Source organism: Drosophila pseudoobscura, chromosome 4, assembly GCF_009870125.1.
Source record: "Drosophila pseudoobscura strain MV-25-SWS-2005 chromosome 4, UCI_Dpse_MV25, whole genome shotgun sequence".
Classification (NCBI taxonomy): Eukaryota; Metazoa; Arthropoda; class Insecta; order Diptera; family Drosophilidae; genus Drosophila; species Drosophila pseudoobscura.
Genome location: NC_046681.1, coordinates 15,957,204 through 15,982,565, shown reverse-complemented (window position 1 = coordinate 15,982,565; position 25,362 = coordinate 15,957,204). Strand labels below are relative to the sequence as shown.

Sequence of the window (25,362 nt, the reverse complement as noted above, 5' to 3'; positions counted from 1 at the left end):
CGGGGCACCAAAAAAAATAAAGAATTAAAACCTTTCCTTAAAAGTTCCAGCACGATTTCTCCCGACCCGCATGAATGTCCTAACTATGATGCCCCCGTCCGTCCCGTCTTCAATGAATAAAAATAAAAAAACGTAATTTTTTGCAGAGCTAAAACAAAACACATTAATATTTACACGAAACAGTATTTGAATTGTATTTTGTAATTCATTTAAAAATTCTATATGTATACAGATATGTGTATTGGAACATCAGTCGATAAATAAAAATGAATATAACATGTATAAAATTTGTATAATTTTTATTGCTTTCTGTGGGATATCAATTCGTTAATTCGTTATTTCGCATTTTGCTTTTCGTGTGGCTCTTTTTAAAAAATATAGTACATACATACAAATACGTGTATAAATAATTTGGCTTTAAACCTAGGCACTACCACGCGTTAGTCGTATATTTAACAAAATTTGATTGTGGTTCTAGTTTTGGTAACAAATTCTGCAACTTACAAACTTAAAGCGATGTTGGGGTCTGTTTAAGAGTAGCTGCCCGAAAAGGGAGAGCAGTTTATTTGTGGTCACATACAGTGCGATACAGTACTAGACAGCCGTGGCACGCACTGTAATGGTGGATATGGACAAAGTCTTAAAGTAAAGTAAAATTGTTCGCTTTTTTGTATGTGTAAATCTTAAAGGATGAAAAATACTTTTGGGAAGCCCTGGTTCTCCACTAAATCAATCTCGTGCGCTTCAGATACGTGATGAGCAGATTATATATGAATTTGTATTGCGCCAGGGATGGTATAATGCTGTCCCGCTGATGACGCAGCTGTCCAATGACACGGGGTATGTCCAAGTCCTACGAATATCAGAGAATACAATGAATACTTCACACAAATCTGAGTCCTAGCCCTTACCTCATTGTGGTCTAAGGTGTAGAGCAACAGATCTGCTGTTAGCGTCACGCCCGACCTCCCGCCACCTTCCAGGCAGTGGATGAGCACCGGAGGATTCGTATTGTGGCCGGGCGGCACCTCATGTGTCGAGGCCAATCTCACAGAGTTGAGTTCCTCGAGAAAGTCAAGAAAATGATTCACATCCCGGGGACAGTTCTGTTCCGCCCAGTCGGCGTACTGCAGATGCCACACAGACCGATAGCGACGCGAGGGTGCATGATAGAGACGCAGTTTGCTGGTGGTGCAACGATCGGTGGTCTGTGAGAACTCCTGATACACTTGGAACTGCAAGGGGAGAGGCGAATGACATGGAGAACTGCTTCAGAGTGAGGGAATGGATCACTAACCTGTCCAAACTCCAAACGCTGCTGACTGCTCAGAGGAATGTAGCTCATGTCTTCGGTTAGCTGCACCACCAGATAGACATCGGCCTCCCACACGCACTGCCAGAAGATGCGCATCGTCTGCGACTCCTGCGGGGATTGGGCCACAATATAGAAGCGCTGTTTAGTGCCCACAGTGGCCTAACGAACCGGAGAAAGTTGTGAAAGTTAGAGCTTTTCAATGGGCAAAGTCGCTTCCACCCACCGATATATACGAGGCATTCACATAGCCATGGCGATTGTCCATTGCGGGCGTCAGTCTGACACGATTGTCGTCGTAGGGCAGAAAATTGGGATCATGGTTCTTCGGTTCGTTCTCCTCCAGCAAAGCGCAGTCGTACAGGGCATTCTCTCGTCGCTTCGGTATGCGTTCAAATTCCATAAATAGCTGTGTATCCTGTAGTTTCTCATTGAGAATCTGGCACTGGAATGTAACTATCATTAGAGACTACGCTTTGGGAATGTATTTTCGCATTGTTTTACCAGTTTATCCTTGGAGTATTGCCCCGATATGGGCTGCGGTTTGCTCACCCCCGTGGACCATCGATTGGGCAGATTGAGATCGTCTTGGGCCAGCTTCATCTTTGCCGCCAGCTTTGCATGCTGGTTGGAGGAGGTGGCCTTCTCTCTGCCCAGCGTGGCCGCCTTCTGTTTGTCGGGGGTCTTGCTGCGCGCCAGAAAGTTCCAGCGCTTCTTCCGCTTGCCATCTTTGCTGGCCGCCGACGAGGAGGTGGTGTCCAGCGTCGAGTTGAACATGGATGAAGTGGATGCTGATGTATTGGCTGACAGATTCATGGCACTAAATTGTTGATGGAGCGAGTCGCCTGTGGGTGAAATGACATCCACCGTCGTGGATTTGTTGAGGCTCGCCGTGGACCGATGTTGACGCGGTGGCGCCGTTGCCCCTATGGCCGGCGCAGCACTGGCCGCCCGGGCCGCCCTCTGCGGTGCCTGCGGCTCCAGGAACTGCATCTCGCTGCTGACCGCCCGATCCGCTGCGAACTTTTGGATATTCCGCGTAATCTCATTATTTGGCTGGGCATTCACCGTCACAGTGACCACGTTATTGCTGCTGGCATGACGTACTGCTGGCACGGGCACCACCCCTGGCGGCGCCGACTGTATGGAGGAGGCCCGCTGACGCATTGCCTCTGCGTGGGCAGCCGCTGCTCCACTGCTGCCTCCCGATGCCCTCTGTGGCAGTGGCACATTCTCGTAGATCGGCTCAATGGATCCGTTAACAACGCTCCGCTGTAAAGGCGTGGGTGTGGTGGATTTCTGTGGCGGCACAACCACTGGCGGTGGCTGCGGACTGCTGGCTGGAGGTGGTGCAGAGCTGCGATAGCCACTCGGTGGTAGGGTGGGTGAACTAGAAGGGAAAACGAGTTCAATTAGTGCTGTGTGTAGGGTTTGGATTTAAGAGAACCACTTATTATTGAGGTGTCTGTTTGATATCTAAGCTTTCTTTGACTATAGTCCACAGATAACTCTATATATGGGTTGGAAATTCTTATCCCAATTATACAGAATTGATATTTGTCTTAAATGAGCCCACAATCTGTTGGATATCTAAAGTTTCATCTACCATAAGCCAGAACTTCCTTGGAAAACGTTTGATATCTTGAGTTCTTCTTAATTATTTCTTTGTTAATTGTTTGTAATCGCTACTCGTCTATAAACATACCTCTGTGTTGCCACGACGGCAGCTTGTGCCGCCGCCTGACTCATAGCCGATTGTCGCAGCTGCGACATAATGGACGGCTGCTCCTCGATCATATTGAGGTTCTCGAAGGTGCCATGCGGCGGCAAATACGGCTGCGAGTGCCCCATATGGCCGATGTAGTGATGCAGCATGGTCGCACCCGAAGAGGTGGGCATATTCCCACCATGGCCACCGGCAGCCAACGCCACAAACTGTCCGCCATTGAGGAGCGTGCGATTGGAGACTAGATCTGGGGACGAACCGCTCACATAGTTGCGGTATCCCTGCAACGGTCGGGGCGTGGCCACGGCCAGATCGGGCGTCGACGAGGAGCTCAATCGATTGACGGGATATGGCGGCGGTGCCTTGTGCCGCATCATATGCATCCGCGAGAGCTCCAGATACGCCTGGGCCGTGCCCACAGCTGGCTGCTGCTGCTGTTGCTGTTGCTGCTGCGTTTGGTAGAGATTTATGTGGTGATGGAGGGCAGCGGCTGGCTGGGCCACATCCGGATACCGGTGCGCCGTCAGGTGGCCAAAGACTACGTTCTCATTGTATGCCCCCGGATTGTGGACATCCGGCTGGGAGCCCGCATAGTAGGCGTTCCCCGGGGCTGCCAAGGCGAGCGTCACGTTGTGCAGCTCGGCGGAGGGAGTGCGATATTTTAGCTGGACGGCCGTCTCGTAGTCCGGAGCGGGCCTATAAGTGGGAAGCATGGCTTTGAGGCGCTCTCTTTCCTCATTGTTGTTGTTGTGGTGGAGCATTCCGTTGCTGCTGTGCAGGTTATTGTTGCTCAAGTCAAGGCAGGAGCTGCTCTGCCCCAAGAGCTGGCTGTGGCTGTGGTTGGCGCTGGTCGTGAGGGACATATTGGAGGATAGCATCTGTTGCTGTTGTTGCTGCTGCAGCTGATGTTGCTGTTGCATGTGCTGTTGTTGCTGCTGTTGGAGCTGCTGCTGCTGTTGTTCGACGGCTGCCGCCTCTCCGTAATCGTAATCCACATAGCCCACGCTGTCGCCACCAATGTGACCGCTACTCTCTACGTCCGCCGCACTGCCCATGCTCGAGGGCGTGGCCGTGTCAATGTACCGCTTGAAGAACTTGTGCTGGCTGATGCACAGTTTCCAGAAGTAGCGTGCGGTGTCGGCCTCCCCAAAGATGAAGCTCCCGACGATGCTGCCATCGCCATCGAGTTTGTTCTGTTCGATCTTGATGGTGCGCTTGTCGATGGTCACCGTGTGAAAGTCCTTCCAGGGAAAGTACTGCCGCCCGTTGTCGGCATTCACGACCATTCCATTGATGGCCAGACCCAGAAGGAGATCGTTCCCCAGCGTATCCTTCGCAGAGAAACGTTCCTCCCCATAGCCATCTAGCTGCTGACAGCACTGTATGTACATCTCCTCCGCCCGGCTTTGGGTGAGATGCGCCAGGGTCGCCTGCTGCTGCAGCACCTCCATGATGAGGCCCTCCAGCATGCTGTCATCGTTGGCCAGGCCCTGCATATTCCGCGGCAGCACTAGAGACTTCTTCAGGTAATCCTTGCTCTGCTTGTCCCCCTGGTAGCTGTCGTACTCAGCCTGGCGGCAATACAGAGCCAGCAGGATGGCTGTACGGATGTCACAGGCGATCTTCCCCTCATAAATGTCGCTCTTTAGCTGCAGAAAGTAGTAGAATCTGGTGGCCTCGTCGCTCAGATGCCGCACACCCGTCGTCACATAGTGGCGCACTCGCAGGTAAATCTTTGGCCCCGCCGCATACTTCTCCAACTGGCGGCTCAGCGATCGCTCCAGATCGATCCATTTATACTCGTCCTCCTTTCCACGGACGAGGTATCGCAGTCCAAAGAACTCTGGCTGCTGGATGAGCAGACGCTGGCAGACGTTGTCCAAGCACTCCTGGCCCTTGCTCTCCGAACTGATCGTGCAGTCGACGGTACTGGAGGTGTCTAAAAAAATAACCAGAGAGAGAAAGAGAGGGGTTCGGCGATTAAAAACGTGCTCCGAAAAAGATACAAAAATGCTTGCCTCTATGGGCCTGGCCCACAGCACGCGCAAATATGTTAATACATTTGTAATACCCTCTAAGAGGAGGTGTGATGGGCTGGGCAAGAGTTTTGTCAAGTGGAGCAGGAAGGTAGAAATACTATAACATTTATAAGAAAGTCCCTATAAAAATAATTATTTTTGCATTATTGAGGACTTTAATAAGAAACATCGTTCAAAACGAGAACCTTTATACGATTTATAGTCTTTTACAGAACTATAACTAATCGGATGGCTATACAATACACCTTGCTACAATATATCCTTCAATAAATAGATAGAAATAGCATATTCATAATAAGATTCTTTTGTGGGATAAAGCAGTCAAAAATCATAAACAACGATGACTTTAAAGGGTATCTAACCATTCGACACCCCATAAAAAGTGCTACTAGCTTCTTTCTAATCTCTTGTGAGGCCTTATTTGTTTTAAAAAACGGAAATTGTCGAGGTTTTTTGGGTTTCTTAATGGTTATCCAATGGTAATGTGGCGCAACAGAGCACTCTTATGAGATCCTCTGTTATCCGACTGTTACACAGAGCCCCTGTTAGGTCAGGATAACAGCGCAACAGGTTTTCCTGTTGTTGTTGCCGCATTTCTTGGTCCTAAAATGTTGGCCAATTGCAACAAGCTAGACAAAAACAAAAAACAAAAAAAAAACTGGTAACCCTCGCATCAGGCCATGATAAACCAAATGCTTATCATGTGGCGGGGGCAATATAAGTACAATTATGTGTAGATTTGCAATTAAATAAACCAACAAGTGTAATGGCAGCTGTTTTGTGGGCAGACGACGTCGACTCATAGATATTATAGCTGATGGGTGCTACGCCCCCTTCCTGGCACTGAGGGTTTACTCACCCAACAAATGATGCACTGATATAACAAACAAACTTTTAGACGTCACATTATATTGGCGACACTTTTTCAAGAATTTAAATGGCATTTCCGTGCCGTGCTCGGAGCTTCGCTCGGGCTCTGGCTTCAAGGGGGCGCGGGGGAACGAAGACCTGGTCTACGGGGGACTGTCGCTGCTGCTGGCGGAGGTGTCTTTCTGTCAGCTCCACGGGAATTTGCATGTAAATTACACAATTGGAACGCTTTCGTTCGTTTTGCAGGCTGTCCGCGAACAGCTGCTAAGGCACTGCGGTTGGCGCACAATGGCACACGCGTCACGTCCGTTAAATAATTGGCTAAAACCAGCCCAGAGCCCGTGCTAAAAAATAAATACAAGTCTTAACAAAAACTAAAAAACGAGTAGGTGGTATCGAGTGAGTACAAGTGCAGCGAGCAATCGAGTGGATCGATAGTTGATTTCGATTAGCCGTTTAGAGGATTGCTTACGAACACAGTGAGGGTACTCCAGGTTTTAACAAAAACTGAAAACGAAAGTTTGTTAATATATTTTTAGGTGGACGGTACATTTTTTCTGAATTCTTTCTCACTATTTTTCTGCTGTTTCACGTTTTAAGATCGTATACTCGCGACTTTTAAGTATTTTATCGGTATATCGGTATTCTTGTGCGATAAGCAGAACTTATCGGCGGTTTATTTTAAAAATAATAATATTAATAACTAGAATGTGTATTTGCAGATAGGATTACATTTTAAATGACTTCAAGGGGGAACACATTATCAATCGTATTGCTATCATCTTGATGTTTTTCTTCATCGGTCTCTTTCCCAGTGGTAACACTAGATTGGTCGTTCTTCTCTCCAGTATGAAAACTGAAAGCAGTCTCATGCTGAGAGGGGTCTTTTCTTTGTAGGTCTTGGAGAACTATGACTTCGAAATTTTAACAGGGAACGCAGTTTTATGGTGGGGTCTTTCACCTGTGTGGGAGCGTAAGTGCATTCGAAGATGGGAGTGTTGTTTAAACGACATCCAGCAGTCAGAGCACTTATACGGTCGATCTCCCGTGTGAACACGGATGTGTATTTGGAGATGGGATTGTATCTTAAATGACTTCGAGCAGTGAGAGCATTTGTGGGGTCCCTCCACTTCAAGAGGCTTCGATTGGGTCTCTTCTCCAGTGGAAACACTAGACATGTCGTTATTCTCCCCAGTGTGAACCCGTATGTGACTGCTGAGATGGGCCTTTTGTTTGTAGGACTTGGAGCACTGAGAGCACTGGTAGGGTCGATCATCTGAGTGCGTACGGATGTGTCTTTCAAAGAGGTATTTTTGTATAAAAGACTTTGAGCATTCGTTGCATTGGTAGGGTCCTTCACCCATGTGCGTTCGGAGGTGAGTCTTCAGGTTATCTTCCAAGCTGAACCATTCGGAGCAGTAGGGACATGGGTAAGGTCGTTCGTGTTCATCCGTATGCGAACGCATATGAGCCTGGAGAATACCCACTTGGGCAAAGGTCTCAGAGCAGTGAGAACACTTATACGGTAGCTCTGGTGTGCGAGTGTGAGTTCGTATGTGAATTTTGAGATACGCTAGTGAAATGAAGGCATCCAGACATTGTGGGCATTGATATGGCTGCTCCCCCGTGTGGGTACGGGTATGTTCTCGAAGATGTGCCTTTTTTTCAAAGACCTCAGGGCCCTGCGTACACTTGAATGGACTCTCTCCAGTGTGCGTGCGGATGTGTGCCTTGAGATGTTGGTTTTGAACAAACGTTTTTGGGCATTCGGTGCATTGATACGGTCGTTTATCTGTGTGCGTAACCATGTGTCTTCTAAGATTACATTTTTTTGAGAAGACTTTGAAGCACTGAGAGCATTGCTGGCGTTTGTCAGCTTTGTGAGAGCGTCTGTGAGAGGCACGATTTACGAGATGTTTAAACGACATCGGGCAGTAAGCACACTTAAATGGTCGCTCCGCCATGTGGACCCGGATGTGTCCGACGAGCTTGGATTTCTGTTTAAATGACTTCGAACAGTGTGGACAGGTATACGGTCCGCTGCGTACACTGAGATGGGACTCTCTGGGAGAGAATTTTGGTTTACAATTATCACTATTATTGCTATCATCTTGATGTTTCAATTGCTCAGTTCGGTCATCTGACTGTAGTGAATCCTCGTCTTGTTCCTTGTCTTCCCCTATCAGCGCGAAAACGAGTTTATGGCTCTGCTCACAGGTGGACTTAAGATTGAAGGCACTTATTGCATCCTCCAGGCAAGGCGGACATATGATTTCTGGTAGCGAATCTCCTCGCTTAACCACGTACCCTGTGCACTGCGATATCATGTCACCAATGCACATATCCATTGTTGGTCTTTCGTCAAAAATGTTCCTGAATTCTCCGGACGTTCCCATGCAAACTCTGCATATTTCCTCCATTCTTCTGCAAGAAAAATAATGTTAATAAATAGATTAAAAAAATGTACATACAATTGAGTGCATATCAAACCCACAAGCACCCAAATCGTGAAGTTGTCGGAGCTCCAAAATAATCTGTTTGTTTTGTTTTGCGAAAATGAACGAAATGTTATGGTTTAGACACTAGTTATCGGATTTATCAATGTGGATACTCCTGTAATTACATTTAAACTCTGGCCTGCTTCATGCAGGCTCCGGTTTCAGCCAAAACATTTCGTTATCGTTTCTAGGTGCTCCACTTTTCAAAAGTCGTTGTCGTCGATATGTTTCATTTTATCACCGTTTCTGGCAAACAAAAACAGCTGACCGACCTGGTAGTTTCGTAAATAAATAGCGTGATAAAATGGCTTTTTTTTTTTGAAAAAAAAACTATTTCAGAAAGAACGGAATTGGAAAAAATCAAGGCATCTCAGATGCGACACCCGTGTATTTAACATGTCTGACGAGCTGAGAATAGCAGCATGCAAGCTTAAGAGTAAACTGCGAATGGTAATACTTTTAGATTTGTTAGTCATTAGGGATCGAAAAACATACTTTAAAAAACAAACATACTCAAAGTTAATATGTTGCATTTACAATTTGAAGCCCCAATTGTGTTGCAAGCACAATTTCGAGTGTTACGCGAGCCTTTCTGCTGTTATGCCCAGACATTATTTTTTGCCGACGTTCCGGGAAACGAATCTTGATACGAAAGCTTTTAGCACAGCATTATTCTTTTATGTTCCGATTATTAACCGGCCTTCCAGAAAACCGAATCGCGTAACAGCCTTTTACTGATGTTACACAGGCCACTTGACGGTGCAGTAATTGCATCGCCTCTTGAAAGATGCAGTCATTGCATGTCAACGTCAAAAAAAAAAAGTTTATGTGGTAGTCTAGTCTTTATTTTAACGACGATTAACCTAAGTCGAGTAACCGGGCCTAAATGATTTAAAAGTTACAGTAGAAAGGATAGCGGAAATAATTTAACTTAAAGATGTTCTCCACTAGAAGCAATCGTATCTTCCAGAGCTCTTACTGATGTGTTCTCGAAGCCATGAGTAAGACATACATAGCTGTCTTTGGTATCCAAAAGTCTTTGAACAATGGTAGCACTTATAAGGACGCTCCCCCGTATGAGTGCGGAGTGTACTTTGAGTCCACTTTGAGTCATTTTAATTGACATTTAGCAGTGGTGGAATCGTCCCGTGTTGCGTACGAATGTGTTTTTTAAAAGTGGATTCCTGCGTGAAGGTTTTTGAGCAGTGATAGCATTGGTAGGGTCGTTCTCCTGTGTGCTTACGGATGTGTTCCTTGAGATGGTATTTTTGTATAAAAGACCTTGTACATTCGGTGCATTTGTAGGGTCTTTCACCCGTGTGCGTACGGATGTGCATATTAAGACTGCGTACTTGTGTGAAGGTTTTTGGGCAGTGGGAGCATTTGTGGGGTCTTTCTCCTGTGTGAGAAAATACGTGTGAGGTAAGATGGGCGAGCTGTTTAAACGACACCGCGCATTTAGAACATTTATACGGTCGCTCCCCCGTGTGAGTACGGCTGTGTACGATTAGCTGGCCTTTCAGTTTAAATGACTTCGAACAGTGGGCGCAGTAGAATGATCGCTCATCTGTGTGAGTACGGATGTGATTCCGAAGAATTCTGGATTGAGAGAATGACTTCGCGCAGTGTGGACACGTGTACGGTCGCTCGCCAGTGTGGCTATGGCTGTGTTCACTGAGGTGGTATTTTCTTTGAAAGGATTTTGGACAGACGGAGCATTTGAAGACTCGTTTACAATTATCACTGTTATTGCTATCATCTTGATGTTTCGATTGCTCAGTTCTGTCAGCTGACTGTAGCGAATCCTCGTCTTGTTCCTTGTCCCCCTCTATCAGCGAGAAAAAGAGTTTATGGCTCTGCTCGTAGGTGGACTTAAGATTGAAGGCACTCATAGCATCCTCCAGGCAAGGCGGACATATGTTTTCTGGTAGCGAATCTCCTCTCTTAACCACGTACCCTGTGCACTGCGATATCATGTCACCAATGCACGTATCCATTGTTGGTCTTTCGTCAAAAATGTTCTTGAATTCTCCGGACGTTCCCATGCAAACTCTGCATATTTCCTCCATCCTCCTGCAAGCAAAATAATGTTAATAAATAGAGTACAAAAATGTACATACAATTGAGTGCATATCAAACCCACAAGGAACCAAATCGTGAAGTTGTCGGAGCTTCAAAATAATCTGTTTGTTTTGTTTTGCGAAAATGAACGAAATGTTATTGTTTAGACACTAGTTATCGGATTTATCAATGTGGGTATTCCCGTAATTACATTTACACTTTAAACTGATTTGCATATCCATTTTAATCAATTTAATGTAAAGTATTCAATGGAAAAATTCTCTGTTATAATATTAACTATTTTAGCAGACTGTTTTGCCAATTGAGCTGGAAAACATCGGTGGTTATGGTTATAGAAATACATACATATATGGGCGCTGCATCGTGCGTCGTAGCTTGCTCGCGTCCTGGCTGGTTGCGTCCTTGCTCTGCTTGTCCCCCTGGTAGCTGTCGTACTCAGCCTGGCGGCAGTACCGACCCAGAAGGATGGCTGTTCGACAGGCAATCTTCCCCTCATAAATGTCGCTCTTTAGCTGCAGAAAATAGTTGAATCTGGTGGCCTCGTCGCTTTGATGCCGCACACCCGTCGTCACATCGTGGCGCACTCGCAGGTAGATCTTTGGCCCCGCCGCATACTTCTCCAGCTGGCGGCTCAGCGATCGCTCCAGATCGATCCATTTATACTCGTCCTCCTTTCCACGGACGAGGTATCGCAGTCCAAAGAACTCTGGCTGCTGGATTAGCAGACGCTGGCAGACGTTGTCCAAGCACTACGGGCACTTGCTCTCCGAACTGATCGTGCAGTCGACGGTACTGGAGGTGTCTAAAAAAATAACAACAGAGAGAAAGAAAGAGGGAGAGGGGTTCGGCGATTAAAAACGTGCTCCGAAAAAGATACAAAAATGCTTGCCTCTATGGGCCTGGCCCACAGCACGCGCAAATATGTTAATATTTTTGGACCCGAAGGAGGAGCCGACGTCGCCTGATGTTTCGTTTCAAGCGTCTCTTCTATTCCTTATACTATTCTAATACTAAGAAAGGACAACCACTACCCAAGGGTCTATCTGCCGTGCACCGATGGGACGCTGCTGTTTCTTGGGGGCTTACTTCTCACATCGGGGCAGGTCGCTGCCGCACCGGAGGTTCACTCCATACAATTTTTGTTAGAAAACAGTTTCGGTTGTTCCAAACAACTCCGAGCCAAGAATGACTACTACAAGTAGATGCGGCATGACATCCCAATCCAATATACTTACGTGTCTATGGAGATACTTCGTATCAAGTAATATCAGTTGCATACCGTTTGGTTCTTTAAATGCTGTTGATGTCTGGAATCGCAGTGGGTGCACCAGATGGATCGATTATCTCTCCAGTATGAGCAGGTATGTGTTCGTTGAGATGGTCTTTTTCTTTGTGTCTTTCAAGACGGGCTTTTCTTATAAAAGACTTTGGGCATTCGGTGCATTGGAACGGTCGTTTATCTGTGTGCGTATGCAAGTGTCTTCTAAGATTGGATTCTTCTGAGAAGGCTTTTAAGCATTGGGCGCATTGGTGGGGTCTTTCACCTGTGTGGGAGCGTATGTGCATTCGAAGATGGGAGTGTTGTTTAAACGACATCCAGCAGTCAGAGCACTTATACGGTCGATCTCCCGTGTGAACACGGATGTGTATTTGGAGATGGGATTGTATCTTAAATGACTTCGAGCAGTGAGAGCATTTATGGGGCCCCTCCACTTCAAGAGGCTTCGATTGGGTCTCTTCTCCAGTGGAAACACTAGATATGTCGTTATTCTCCCCAGTGTGAACCCGTATGTGACTGCTGAGATGGGCCTTTTGTTTGTAGGACTTGGAGCACTGAGAGCACTGGTAGGGTCGATCATCTGAGTGCGTACGGATGTGTCTTTCAAAGAGGTATTTTTGTATAAAAGACTTTGAGCATTCGTTGCATTGGTAGGGTCCTTCACCCATGTGCGTTCGGAGGTGAGTCTTCAGGTTATCTTCCAAGCTGAACCATCCGGAGCAGTGGGGACATGGGTAAGGTCGTTCGTGTTCATCCGTATGCGAACGCATATGAGCCTGGAGAATACCCACTTGGGCAAAGGTCTCAGAACAGTGAGAACACTTATACGGTAGCTCTGCGTTGCGAGTGTGAGTTCGTATGTGAATTTTGAGATACGCTCGAGCAAGAAAGGTTTTTGGACATTGTGGACATTGATATGGTTGCCCCCCCGTGTGAGTACGGGTATGTTCAAGAAGATTTGCATTTTTTTGAAAGGACTTAGGGCACTGCGTACACTTGAATGGTCGCTCCCCAGTGTGCGTGCGGATGTGTTCCTTGAGATGGTAGTTTTGTACAAAAGACTTTGAGCATTCGGTGCATTTGTAGGGTCTTTCACCCGTGTGCGTACGAATGTGCATATTAAGATTGGGCACTTGTGTGAAGGTTTTTGGGCAGTGAGAGCATTTGTAGGGTCTTTCTCCTGTGTGGGAGCGTATGTGTGAGGTAAGATGGGCGAGCTGTTTAAACGACACCGCGCAGTAGGAACACTTGTAAGGTCGCTCCCCTGTGTGAGTACGGCTGTGTCCGACGAGCTGGGATTTCAGTTTAAATGACTTGGAACAGTGAACGCATTGGAATGGTCTTTCATCTGTGTGAGTACGGATGTGGTTCCGGAGAGTTCCAGATTGAGAGAAAGACTTCGAGCAGTGTGGACACGTGTACGGTCGCTTCCCAGTGTGGCTATGGCTGTGTTCACTGAGGTGGTATTTTCTTGGAAAGGACTTTGGACAGACGGAGCATTTGAAGAGTCGTTCACAATTATCACTGTTATTGCTATCATCTTGATGTTTCGATTGCTCAGTTCGGTCATCTGAATGTAGCCAATCGTCCTTATCCTTGTCCATCAGCGTGAAAAAGAATGTATGGTTCTGCTCACAGGTGGACTTCAGATTGAAGGCACTCATAGCATCGTCCAGGCAAGGCGGACATATGTTTTCTGGTAGCGAATCTCCTCTCTTAACCACGTACCCTGTGCACTGCGATATCATGTCACCAATGCACATATCCGTTGTTGGTCTTTGGTCAAAAATGTTCTTGAATTCTCCGGACGTTCCCATGCAAACTCTGCATATTTCCTCCATCCTCCTGCAAGCAAAATAATGTTAATAAATAGAGTACAAAAATGTACATACAATTGAGTGCATATCAAACCCACAAGCAACCAAATCGTAAGGTTGTCGGAGCTCCAAAATAATCTGTTTGTTTTGTTTTGCGAAAATGAACGAAATGTTATGGTTTAGACACTAGTTATCGGATTTATCAATGTGGGTACTCCTGTAATTACATTTAACTCTGAACTGATTTGCACATCACTTTAAATAAATTTAATGTAGTCAATTGTAGCAGACTGTTTTGTCAATTGAGCTGAAAAACATGGATGGTTCTGCCCTGATTCATGCAGACTTCGGTTTTTTTCGTTTTTAGGTGCTCCCCTTTTCAAGAATTGTTGGTAAACAAAAACAGCTGACCGATTATTTAGTAAACATACATCATGTTAAAAATGGCGTTTTATATTTTAATTGTTTTGGAACAAAGCGACGTCAGAAGTTGCGCGATTTAAGAAAATCAAGACATCTTAGATGCAATACCTGTGTATTTGAAATCTCTGACAAGCTGTGACATTAGTTTGAAAAAAGTTTAACCCCGTCTGGGTGTTACCTCAAAGTTAATATGTTGCACTTGCATTTTGAAGTCCGATAACCGAAGCACCCTGTTATTGTTTTTTGTTCTGGTTATTAACCGACCTCAGAGAAAGCCGAATCAAGTTTATGTGGTAGTCTAGTCTTTATTCTAGCGACGATTAACCGGCACCTTAGCCCGAAATCGAGAAACGGCCCTAAATGTTACAGTAAAGAGGATAGTGGAAAACATTGAACTTAAAGATGTTGTTTTCCACCAGGAGCAATCGTATCGACCAGAGTTCTTACTGATGCGATCTCGAAGAGTGCCGGAATAGCAAACTTGTCGTTTCTGCTGTAACATATACAATAGGTGTCTTTGGTAGCTTTGCTATTGTTTTTATATCCAAAAGTCTTTGAGCAATGGGTGCACTTATAAGGACGCTTAGTTCGACATTTTATTTAAATGACTTTGAGCAGTGAGAAAATTGGTCGGCTCGTCACTCGTGTTGCGAACGAATGTGTTTTCTAAAAGTAGATTCCTGCGTGAAGGTTTTTGAGCAGTGATTGCATTGGTAGGGTCGTTCTCCTGTGTGCGTACGGATGTGTTCCTTGAGATGGTATTTTTGTATAAAAGACCTTGAGCATTCAGTGCATTTGTAGGGTTTTTCACCCGTGTGCGTACGAATGTGCACATTGAGATTGGTTACTTGCGTGAAGGTTTTTGGGCAGTGAGAGCATTTGTAGGGTCTTTCTCCTGTGTGGGAGAATACGTGTGAGGTAAGATGGGCGAGTTGTTTGAATGATACCTCGCAGTGAGGACACTTGTACGGTCGCACCCCCGTGTGAATACGGCTGTGTCCGATGAGCTGGGCTTTCAGTTTAAATGACTTCGAACAGTGGGCGCAGTAGAATGATCGCTCATCTGTGTGAGTACGGATGTGAGTCCGAAGAATTCTGGATTGAGAGAATGACTTCGCGCAGTGTGGACACGTGTACGGTCGCTCCCCAGTGTGGCTATGGCTGTGTTCACTGAGGTGGTATTTTCTTTGAAAGGATTTTGGACAGACGGAGCATTTGAAGACTCGTTTACAATTATCACTGTTATTGCTATCATCTTGATGTTTCGATTGCTCAGTTCTGTCATCTGACTGTAGCGAATCCTCGTCTTGTTCCTTGTCCTCGTCTATCAGCGAGAAAAAGAGTTTATGGCTCTGCTCGTAGGTGGACTTAAGATTGAAGGCACTCATAGCATCCTTCAGGCAAGGCGGACATATGTTTTCTGGTAGCGAATCTCCTCTCTTAACCACGTACCCGGTGCACTGCGATATCATGTCACCAATGCACGTATCCATTGTTGGTCTTTCGTCAAAAATGTTCTTGAATTCTCCGGACGTTCCCATGCAAACTCTGCATATTTCCTCCATTCTCCTGCAAGCAAAATAATGTTAATAAATAGAGTACAAAAATGTACATGCAACGGAGTGCATATCAAACCCACAAGGAACCAAATCGTGAAGTTGTCGATGCTCCAAAATAATCTGTTTGTTTTGTTTTGCGAAAATGAACGAAATGTTATGGTTTAGACACTAGTTATCGGATTTAACCATGTGGGTATTCCCGTAATTAAATTTACACTTTGAACTGATTTGCATATCAATTTTAATCAATTTAATGTAAAGTCGTCAATGGAAAAATTCTCTGTTATAATATTAACTATTTTAGCAGACTGTTTTGTCAATTGAGCTGGAAAACATCGGTGGTTCTGGTGCTAAAAATCAGAAAACATCGATGTCACCAATAGACCGCTCTATCGATATTTTGTCCAGCTGTATAATCAACAGGCTATTGACAAAGTCGCAGGCGCTGCGACTGTGATTAGCCAGATTCCGTCGACTATATAGTTCATATACTAGCGCACTGCACCGATGTGTGTATAAGTAACGTACATATATAGAAATACATATATGCGCGCTGCTGCCGTCGCCGTCGTCGTCGTCGTGGCTTCCACTTTAACTAAATAAAACAAATTAAGCGCTGGCCGCGCAGTCGTTGTCGTCGTCTACTTCGCGGTGCATGTAAAACAGCGAGCGAGAAAACGTGTACAGAAGCAAACTAAAGAGTGAAAGAAGAAAACAGGAAGAGGCGCATCTGTAAATCCGATCGTGTGTATAATCATTACACCTCACATCCGTTGCACGGTAAGAAATGAGTTTTCAACCATTGCCCCACCCGAACGGGGCACTTTTTGGGGCCAATGCCAGGCCACGCGCAGCCGAAATCCATTAATTAATTGATATTTTATACACGCCATGAGCGCCGTCGCATTGATGGTCAAGGTTACAACGCAGCACACACACACACACACACACACACACCCAAGAGTGTGTTTCTTTTGAGTGCGAGTGTAGCAAATGGCCCGAGAAGTTGGAGCGAAAGAGAGTTTAAAGTTCAGTACCTGTTGCTTCTATCGCTCTCTCTCCCTCTATCGGACATCTGTTGCCCAAAATCTGTTACTAGTTCGTTCTCGCTCTGACGCGCGCTGCCCAGCCAGGCTTACACGGTCTCTCTGGCTCTGACCCTCTCGCTCGGGTGCACTGTACGGTCTCTGGCGCTTGGAATATCGCGTGTAATTCTCTCTAATAACTTTTTTATTACGACTTTAATATTTTTGTCGGTTGTGCTATTATTCTACATGATCAATTCCATCTTGATTGAATGTAATTACGTAATCGTAGAGGCGTAACATTTCCCTCTTGTCAGCTGTCGCCATTGAGAAAAACAGCTGTAGATAAGATGTACGTTCCTCAGGGATGTGCTACAGTGTGTGCTCGATAGCTGTAATATGTACTGATAGCGAATATATCTTTAGGGTCGAGAGATTATTTATCATAGAAAAAGTCTACACGTCGAAAAGATACCGACTTATCGCCTGTTGATGCTGATAAAAAATGTATCATATCACTTATGATAATCGTATGCTAATAATATAATAAAATTGCAAGACATTTCTGTTGGGGTCTCAGCTATCTGCCAGCTTAGTCATAGACCTTTCAAACAAGCAAACTAATTACACTTGATTAAGGTCTTAAGCGATTCGAAAATCATATGGAAAGTTCCTTGCTCTGTTAATAACATAATATATGAATTTTGACATACTTTGAGGCCATTTTCAGCTCTGAACAGACATTAATTAGACTGCACTTGACATTGAAATTAAAAGGGCTAATTAGTGGAGGCCAGATATGGGTCATATCTTTCTTAATTTACGTTTAATATGGCGTTAATTTTGGTGCATAAACCTTTTTCTAGGGAATTAAATTAACTCTAAATGTGACTAAAAATTTGCTCCTGATAAGCCGGCGATCCACTTGTTTTTTATGTGTATACTAAAAACTGCCAAGTCATGCTTACTGAACAAGTTTTCTGTGACGATCGGAATATAGCATCGTGTAGGTGTCGGAACCGATCTGATCCGAATTGAAGTTCGGGTACGTGCCCGAACAAATTGCGACTGTCATTCTGGCTAAGGGATTTTCTCGCCTACGAAGCAAAAGATTCCGTGAAATGCTTTCTCACCATTATCGCGTGAATAATTTGGCCAGTATTTGTAGCTACCAACTACTACTACTACCACTTACTAGTCAAAGCCTGTGTAGCGTTAGTATTGCATTTGTTTTTACTGTAGAATGACTCAATTATTGTGTGGGCAAGTGACGGAGCTGTGACGATTTGATTGACTTCTGTTTGTTGGGATAATAAGCACAACTATTTGGCCATGACTCAAAGTAAATTGCGTGGAAATGGCGTTAAAGAGCCAATTAGCATGGAATTTAATGCATTCCAGATTAAATTAGTGTGGAATTTTCACTTTATAGCTAGAATAGAATCTCTTAAGTGTGTGCACAGTCTTAAAATAGTTCTGAATGCATCACCTACCAGAAGATTATTTTTACGCGCTCTCCGTGGAAAAATAAATTGATTGGCACGTGTACGAGTCAGCTACACATCTTGTTTTTATTCAGTAATATGATTGATTGATTTATTAGCTGTATGTATATATATACATGCATAGTATGTATCATTAATGTGCCATTTTGTTCAACTAAAGTCCAGATTTGAATCAAGGTAGAATAAAGTGTGATTTATTATTAAGCCTAGCTCTAATGCGGATTGGTTCCCAATGGTTTCTCCTCTTCTCTTCCTGGCTATCTTATCGTATTCTCCAGTTAATATCCTATCTTCCGTTCAGGCCTAAGAATGACTTTCTTCTTTATCTTCAGGTCTCATCTTGATCTTGTAACACCATGCTGTGCTGCTGATTTTATTCATCATTATTCATATATTCATTGATTCTTACATGGTATATGCTTTCCCATCTTCACTTTCATCGCATCTAAATTGCTAATTGTGTCTGAATGACCCTTAAAGAGTTCTGTTGTTCGCGCTTTCTTCTGTAAGACGGATGTTATTCTGGGCGTTAAATTATAGCCAGCTGGACATGTTTACTCTCTTTTCGCTCTGTTTTCCAAACAATCTTCACTTTCATTCAAAATAATGAACCAAATTCTCATCTCTCTTGTTATCTTCTGTAGTATTTCTGTTCCCCAAAACCCCTTTATTCATACCACTTTTATTCCTGATATCGTCACACTTTGTCTTTGGAAGTCTGACCTATAAAAATCCAGCAGTTTGCCTACACTTGCCGCTTGGATTTTGCTTCATTGTGATTGAAGCCACAAGCACCTTTCGAATACACCAAATCAGAAGCTCGGAATCGGATGGTGACTGTGACGACGACGGCGACGGCACTACTATTCCCTGCCTGATTTGCATGTGGCACCGCATCGCCTAATCGCCAGCAGGGGTTTGACTGTCTGTCTGGCACATGTTTAATATTTATTTTTTTGCCATTTGCTGACCACAGCAACAAGAACAACGAGAAATGTGCGCTGTACGCGTCAAAGTATTACGCGCTCCGGCTGGGCTGCCTCGCTTCTCTATGCAAAGTAGAGGAATACGCGTCGTATACACGACGTACACACACGTACGCCCCGACTTGTGGCTGGCGGCGCATTAGTAACATTAAAGTATTAAGTCAATTCCGAATTCAAGGTGCCCAACACTTGAGGTTTTACGTCCACTTCTACGACAGCGACTGCACAACATGCTCGAAATATAATACTATATACAAAAGATCGGGTCAAATCGGGTCAAACTTCGACTCCAGCTGCAATATAAATATACGGAAACATGTAGGGAAATGTGTCTTGAACGCTTTTTAGATTTATTTTCGAACTTAAGAAGCGGAAAGTGTAACAGCAAGGGAGATACTTCATAGATGGGGTTTATAGTTGATAGATAGTGTGGATGATTTCTGAAGGGATAAAAGGTTTATATAAGGAGTTTGAAGGATATAAAGTAGGTAAATGATAAATATATCAGTATAAATATATCTATCAATGCTTTACAGAGGTTTTGAAAGTAGGTATATGATAACTATATCAATCTTCTTTATAATAGTGGCAAAAACACACCTCTTTCACGATTTGTTAGTGTTTCACAAGGCATTGTACATATTACAAACAAAAATTAATATAGCTTGACATCACGGAAATCTTCAATCCAAGATTGTTTCCCCTATCTCGCACAGTCTCTCAAGATACAGGTCTCTGTGGAGACAAACAAATGGACATGTCTTGAACATAAACCACTTTATAAGGTCGTAAATGTTTGGCAAAGTTTCGATTGCAAGAAACATTTGTCGTTTTCATCATATCAACACATCGCTTCGCTTCGCCTCGCTTTCCTCGCGGGCTTTTGGCCCCGTCCGATAAGCGTTTTGTGAATAAAACCTGTTGCTGGCCAACAAACAGTTAACAGTTCTCTGTTTAGCGTCGCGTGCGACTGTCGCTCTCTACGTATCGCCAAATGAAATTAGTATTTTTTTAATTGCAATAACTGCAAATTGTGTTAGACGTGCGGCAGTGCCACAATAAAAGTAGAAAACAACAAAAAAAAACAGGTACAAAATAATATTCAAGGTGCAATCGATTAAAATCGCGATACGTTTTCAATGTCGATCGACACAAAAGAAAGAGATAGCCAGAGGAGATACAGAGGGAGAGAGAAAGAGAGAGTACCGTTAAAACAAGTGCGGAAGCAAGTACCGTTAGATGCAAAGCAGCTGACAGTCAGCCAGCCTGTAGAATGGAATCGCATCATTCCGTTCAATTGTGGGTCTGTGTGTGTGTGTGTGGCTGTCTCTATTCCGATGTGTGGTGTGTGTGTGTGTGAGTTTAGTGTTTCGCGGGTTACGTGGCATACATTAAAATGCGTGTCCAAAGTACGGCACAGGCATAGGCAGATGCAAATCGAAACCACAACAAATGTTATGCAAAGCGAACTAAAACCCCGCGACGATACGATACGCAGAACAGCAGAACAGCAGAGCAGAGCAGAGCAAAAAACTAAACTAAACGCCATGAATGTTGTGCCCTTTTTGCAGTCGAACTTGTGTCACCCAAATGGCTAGTGAGCAGACAATGGAGGGAGCAGCCGCTGAGGCCGTGGCTGCCGGAGACGAACCCTTTCTGGGACTCCTCGATGTGGCACTGCTTGCGGTCCTGATTGGAGGAGCAGCCTTTTACTTTCTGAGAAGCCGCAAGAAGGAGGAGGAGCCCACTCGCAGCTATTCCATACAGTGAGTATCTAGAGGATCCTCCATTCACAAATTCAATTCTAATCCTCTCCTGATTGCAGACCCACGACAGTATGCACCACCAGTGCTGCCGATAATTCGTTCATCAAGAAGCTCAAGGCCTCGGGACGCAGTCTCGTCGTCTTCTACGGCTCTCAGACCGGCACTGGCGAGGAGTTTGCCGGCCGTCTGGCCAAGGAGGGCATTCGCTATCGTCTCAAGGGCATGGTTGCCGATCCCGAGGAGTGTGATATGGAGGAGCTTCTGCAGCTGAAGGACATCTCCAACTCCCTGGCTGTGTTCTGCCTGGCCACCTACGGCGAGGGCGATCCCACGGACAATGCCATGGAGTTTTACGAGTGGATAACAAATGGCGATGTCGATCTATCTGGTCTTAATTATGCGGTGAGTACTGATAAAAACAGAACCCCGTTCGGTGCTATCTAAACAAACGCCGATTACATGAGTCTGTCTGGCCTTCAAACGGGGCCAAATATCAACGCCGTCCGCGGCTGGGCTTATCGAACAGTGCCCTATTGATAAGGAGGCACCACCAACAGCTCCTATAGCCCCCAACTACTGTTTTTGGTGTCTATTTTCGTTCGTTTATGTTGTTTTTTTCGCGGGTTTCCACGTGTGTCCGACGAGTGTTTTGTTTGTTGTTGATATCCCCGATTCACAGCGGTTGTAACGCTCTTAATGGCATTTCCGTGTAATTCAATTCGGTGGAAGTATTACGGGATTACCAGATGATGTGTCAAACTTTGTTTTAAGCTGCTAAACTTGTTAGATCAATGATTATCACAATGCGATTCGTAGTTATCCGTGCGTGTGAATCATCTAATTTTATTAGGAAGTGCGACTTTTCTTCACCTTGATTGATTCTACTCCTTAATCGAATGTGTAATGCCCAATTTGGGGCTAATTTTAGGCTAAATATATGTCGAAATGAATTTTTTATTACTTCAAAAACATGTTTATACCAAAATTCCTATAATTTTTCCATGAGCACGGCTCTTAAAAAATGAGACAAACTATTCTATTAAATTATATTATTCAGTATGAGCACTGAATTTTGAATTACCTTACTGAAACGAACTGTAGCTATCGCTATCAAGCCCCCTTTTTTTCAAGATTACACTTTCCGCGATTAAAGTCTAGCCTGTCTTTAGCTATTAAAAACAACTTTTAATACAGTACGTGTGAGATTATGCTTAGTCTTGAAATAACTTATCAGCTAACGCCCGGTTTCACAAAACATTATAATCTAAATTAAATTTAAATCCGACTAAACCCGCCAACTTGTTATCGATGCTCATAAACTCGCTATCGTTGCTCATTGTAGATGGCGCTAGTTCATTATGCCATAGCAAATAGCTTTTGTAAGTGAGCAGTTTTTCGGGCATATTTAGTACATTTCTGCACACAATGTGCTCGCACGCCACCGCCGACCACCGCTTACGTTGTTTGTTTAAAATTTGAATTAAATGGAGAATAATAGATAATGTAACGCCCCACACCCACCTGTTGATCCGATCATCATGCTAAACACGTTGGCTGCCGTTTCCGCTTGTGGCCTTGGCACGTGCCGGCCCCAGAGGCTGCGATTTTTGCGCGGCCTACTTTATAATTTATGTAATAAAACAAAAAAGCTTCACAGACGGACGCAATATGCGGTAATACCTAATCGCCTAAGTACATACACAGATCGTACGTAATGCCACATATACTGTCTATAATTGCCCGTGTTTCACTTTGTGACCTTAGGTCTTTGGACTGGGAAACAAAACGTACGAGCACTACAACAAGGTGGCCATCTATGTGGACAAGCGGCTAGAGGAACTCGGCGCCAACCGGGTCTTCGAACTGGGACTGGGCGATGATGATGCCAAGTAAGTTCTAGCCTGAGCCAAGGTCCTTTTATGGCCATTCTCATTCACCAATTTTTCCTTCCAGCATTGAGGATGACTTCATCACATGGAAGGATCGCTTCTGGCCAGCCGTTTGCGATAACTTTGGCATTGAGGGCGGCGGCGAGGAGGTGCTGATACGCCAGTACCGTCTGCTGGAACAGCCCGATGTCCAGCCCGATAGGATCTACACGGGAGAGACTGCCCGCCTGCACTCGATGCAGAACCAGCGGCCACCCTTCGATGCCAAGAATCCCTTCCTGGCGCCCATCAAGGTCAATCGGGAGCTGCACAAGGGCGGCGGACGGTCGTGCATGCACATCGAGCTGAGCATCGACGGCTCCAAGATGCGCTACGATGCCGGTGATCATGTGGCCATGTATCCCATAAACGACAAGAGCCTCGTAGAGAAGCTGGGACAGCTTTGCAATGCCGATCTGGATACGGTGTTCTCTCTGATCAACACAGACACGGACAGCAGCAAGAAGCATCCATTCCCCTGCCCCACCACCTATCGCACGGCCCTGACTCACTACCTGGAGATCACTGCCATTCCACGCACACACATTCTCAAGGAATTGGCTGAATACTGCACAGATGAGAAGGAAAAGGAGCTGCTGCGCAGCATGGCCTCCATTAGTCCGGAGGGCAAGGAAAAGTACCAGAGCTGGATCCAGGATGCCTGTCGCAATGTGGTCCACATTTTGGAGGATATCAAGTCCTGCAGGCCACCAATCGATCATGTCTGCGAGCTGCTGCCGCGCCTGCAGCCACGCTACTACTCCATCTCATCGTCGGCCAAGCTGCATCCGACCGACGTCCATGTCACGGCTGTTCTGGTCGAGTACAAAACGCCCACGGGCCGTACGAACAAGGGTGTGGCCACCACCTACCTGAAGAACAAGGTGCCGAACGGCAGCGAGGAAGTGAAGGTGCCCGTCTTCATCCGGAAATCGCAGTTTAGACTGCCCACGAAGCCAGAGACTCCTATTATCATGGTGGGCCCGGGCACGGGATTGGCTCCCTTCCGCGGCTTCATCCAGGAGCGACAGTTCCTGCGCGATGAGGGCAAGACTGTGGGCGAGTCGGTGCTCTATTTCGGCTGCCGCAAGCGCAGCGAGGACTACATCTACGAGTCCGAGCTGGAGGAATGGGTCAAGAAGGGCACGCTCAATCTCAAGGCGGCCTTCTCCCGAGACTCCGATAAGAAGGTCTATGTGCAGCATCTGCTGGAGCAGGATGCGGATCTGATATGGAATGCGATTGGCGAGAACAAGGGACACTTTTACATATGCGGGTGAGTTTGGTGCTAAGGGAACCCGTTTAAACTGACTTTTGACCTTTCACTTGTTCCCCCAATCTATTTGCAGTGACGCCAAGAACATGGCCGTGGACGTTAGGAACATTTTAGTGAAAATTTTGTCCACCAAGGGTAACATGAGCGAGGCCGACGCCGTGCAGTATATCAAGAAGATGGAGGCCCAGAAGCGCTACTCCGCCGATGTCTGGAGCTAATCGGAGAGATTGAGAGAGAGAGAGTCTTTCCTTTCCACAAAGCAAACATAGAGTCGAAACACGCATAGAAAATCAAATGGAAACCATCATAGGCCACACGATAAGCTTAAAGTTGTCTAGTTCGTTAAGCGTAAATAGGCGTAATAATTTTTGGTTTGGGAACTCCTTCTGCGGTTCAACAAACAGTGAATGAGTAATGATTACGTATATGTAAATCTAGTTTAAATGATTATAATCCGATGTGGAAATTGTGTAATGATGATGCATGAGCACGAGCGTAATCAAGTTATTGTTGTAAGTAGTTTTTGTATGTGTGTGCAATTATTAATTTAAAACACATTTTTACAAGCATTTTATATTGTATTCTCTTGGTGATTTCAATACAAATACGAGACATGTTGTGCAATTTTATCAATGACACTGAAATTGTATTTTCACAAATAAACAAATAAAAAAACAAAGTCAAAGAATAAAAAGAAATTTAAACCGTCTGTTTAAAATGCGATATCATATGATCGATAAGTCAAGCTGCATTCACATAGAATAAGCCAGTTAAGTAGAAAATTGATTCATCAATCGTATAAAACTGTGTGGGCATGTCTATATATTCTATCTAGCTAGTAATATTTAACGGAATCTCTAAATTGAGGAATATGGTTTCCAATCCTCGACCGAGAACGATTAACCCACTGCAAGCCAAGGAGTATTTTAATAATCCACCGAAAATAACGAAAATTTTATAATTTTAGCGGAGTTCAGGTGAAAGTAAGCATTGTTATTTCTACCTTGGGATGAAATATGGCATATTTTCCGCCCTTTACCTGAAGTAGTTGAACTATTTAAATAGAGGTGGCTGAAGTGGGCTAAGTTCGTTTTTTCATCATAACGAGACGCTATATTGTTGTTGAGGAGCAAAAACAGCAATCGCCGTAGCAAGAAAATAAGTCAAGTATTTAAAATAAGTCAGTCAAGTAGAAAATTGATTAATTAATGGAATTAAATTATGTGGGCAGTGCTGAGGGATCCATCTAGACAATAATATGCGACGGAATA

The 25,362-nt window shown here is 44.8% G+C and overlaps 5 protein-coding genes across 12 annotated transcripts; 1 reads left to right on the top strand and 4 right to left on the bottom strand.

Annotated features, from left to right (window-relative positions):
• Positions 1-282: 282 nt before the first annotated feature.
• Positions 283-6,401, bottom strand: Pez (protein tyrosine phosphatase non-receptor pez). The gene is made up of 7 exons (XM_001355831.4): positions 5,937-6,401; positions 3,018-4,977; positions 1,817-2,702; positions 1,539-1,757; positions 1,298-1,474; positions 912-1,235; positions 283-853 (listed from the first exon to the last, which is right to left on the bottom strand). The coding sequence occupies exons 1-7, from the start codon at positions 6,019-6,021 to the stop codon at positions 725-727; spliced, it is 3,780 nt and encodes a 1,259-aa protein (XP_001355867.3). The 5' UTR covers positions 6,022-6,401; the 3' UTR covers positions 283-724.
• A 190-nt stretch (positions 6,402-6,591) lies between these two features.
• LOC6902418 (gastrula zinc finger protein XlCGF57.1-like) lies at positions 6,592-13,968 on the bottom strand. Of its 7 annotated transcripts, XM_015181527.2 has the most exons (3): positions 13,722-13,968; positions 12,072-13,651; positions 6,592-6,908 (listed from the first exon to the last, which is right to left on the bottom strand). In XM_015181527.2, exons 2-3 carry the CDS (start codon positions 13,645-13,647, stop codon positions 6,856-6,858), a joined length of 1,629 nt encoding a protein of 542 aa, XP_015037013.2. In that variant the 5' UTR covers positions 13,648-13,651; positions 13,722-13,968; the 3' UTR covers positions 6,592-6,855. The 7 variants fall into 7 exon arrangements, 6 of the variants coding, with proteins under 6 accessions (XP_015037013.2, XP_033235642.1, XP_033235643.1 ...); XM_033379751.1 differs by lacking the exon at positions 12,072-13,651 and having other exon boundaries at positions 6,592-8,371; positions 13,722-13,948; XM_033379752.1 differs by lacking the exons at positions 12,072-13,651; positions 13,722-13,968 and adding an exon at positions 10,589-10,817 and having other exon boundaries at positions 6,592-8,371.
• Positions 9,277-11,002, bottom strand: LOC6902419 (gastrula zinc finger protein XlCGF7.1-like). The gene is made up of 2 exons (XM_015181528.2): positions 10,873-11,002; positions 9,277-10,518 (listed from the first exon to the last, which is right to left on the bottom strand). Exons 1-2 carry the CDS (start codon positions 10,887-10,889, stop codon positions 9,561-9,563), a joined length of 975 nt encoding a protein of 324 aa, XP_015037014.2. The 5' UTR covers positions 10,890-11,002; the 3' UTR covers positions 9,277-9,560.
• A 363-nt stretch (positions 13,969-14,331) lies between the features above and the next one.
• LOC26534003 (zinc finger protein 674-like) lies at positions 14,332-15,855 on the bottom strand. The gene is made up of 2 exons (XM_015181525.2): positions 15,686-15,855; positions 14,332-15,615 (listed from the first exon to the last, which is right to left on the bottom strand). Exon 2 carries the CDS (start codon positions 15,609-15,611, stop codon positions 14,685-14,687), a length of 927 nt encoding a protein of 308 aa, XP_015037011.2. The 5' UTR covers positions 15,612-15,615; positions 15,686-15,855; the 3' UTR covers positions 14,332-14,684.
• A 148-nt stretch (positions 15,856-16,003) lies between these two features.
• On the top strand, positions 16,004-24,779 carry Cpr (Cytochrome P450 reductase). 2 transcript variants are annotated; one of them, XM_001355830.4, is made up of 6 exons: positions 16,004-16,385; positions 20,693-20,887; positions 20,947-21,289; positions 22,652-22,776; positions 22,841-24,091; positions 24,165-24,770. In XM_001355830.4, exons 2-6 carry the CDS (start codon positions 20,712-20,714, stop codon positions 24,307-24,309), a joined length of 2,040 nt encoding a protein of 679 aa, XP_001355866.2. In that variant the 5' UTR covers positions 16,004-16,385; positions 20,693-20,711; the 3' UTR covers positions 24,310-24,770. The 2 variants fall into 2 exon arrangements, with proteins under 2 accessions (XP_001355866.2, XP_015037010.2); XM_015181524.2 differs by lacking the exons at positions 16,004-16,385; positions 20,693-20,887; positions 20,947-21,289 and adding an exon at positions 22,411-22,560 and having other exon boundaries at positions 24,165-24,779.
• The last annotated feature ends 583 nt before the right edge of the window (positions 24,780-25,362 follow it).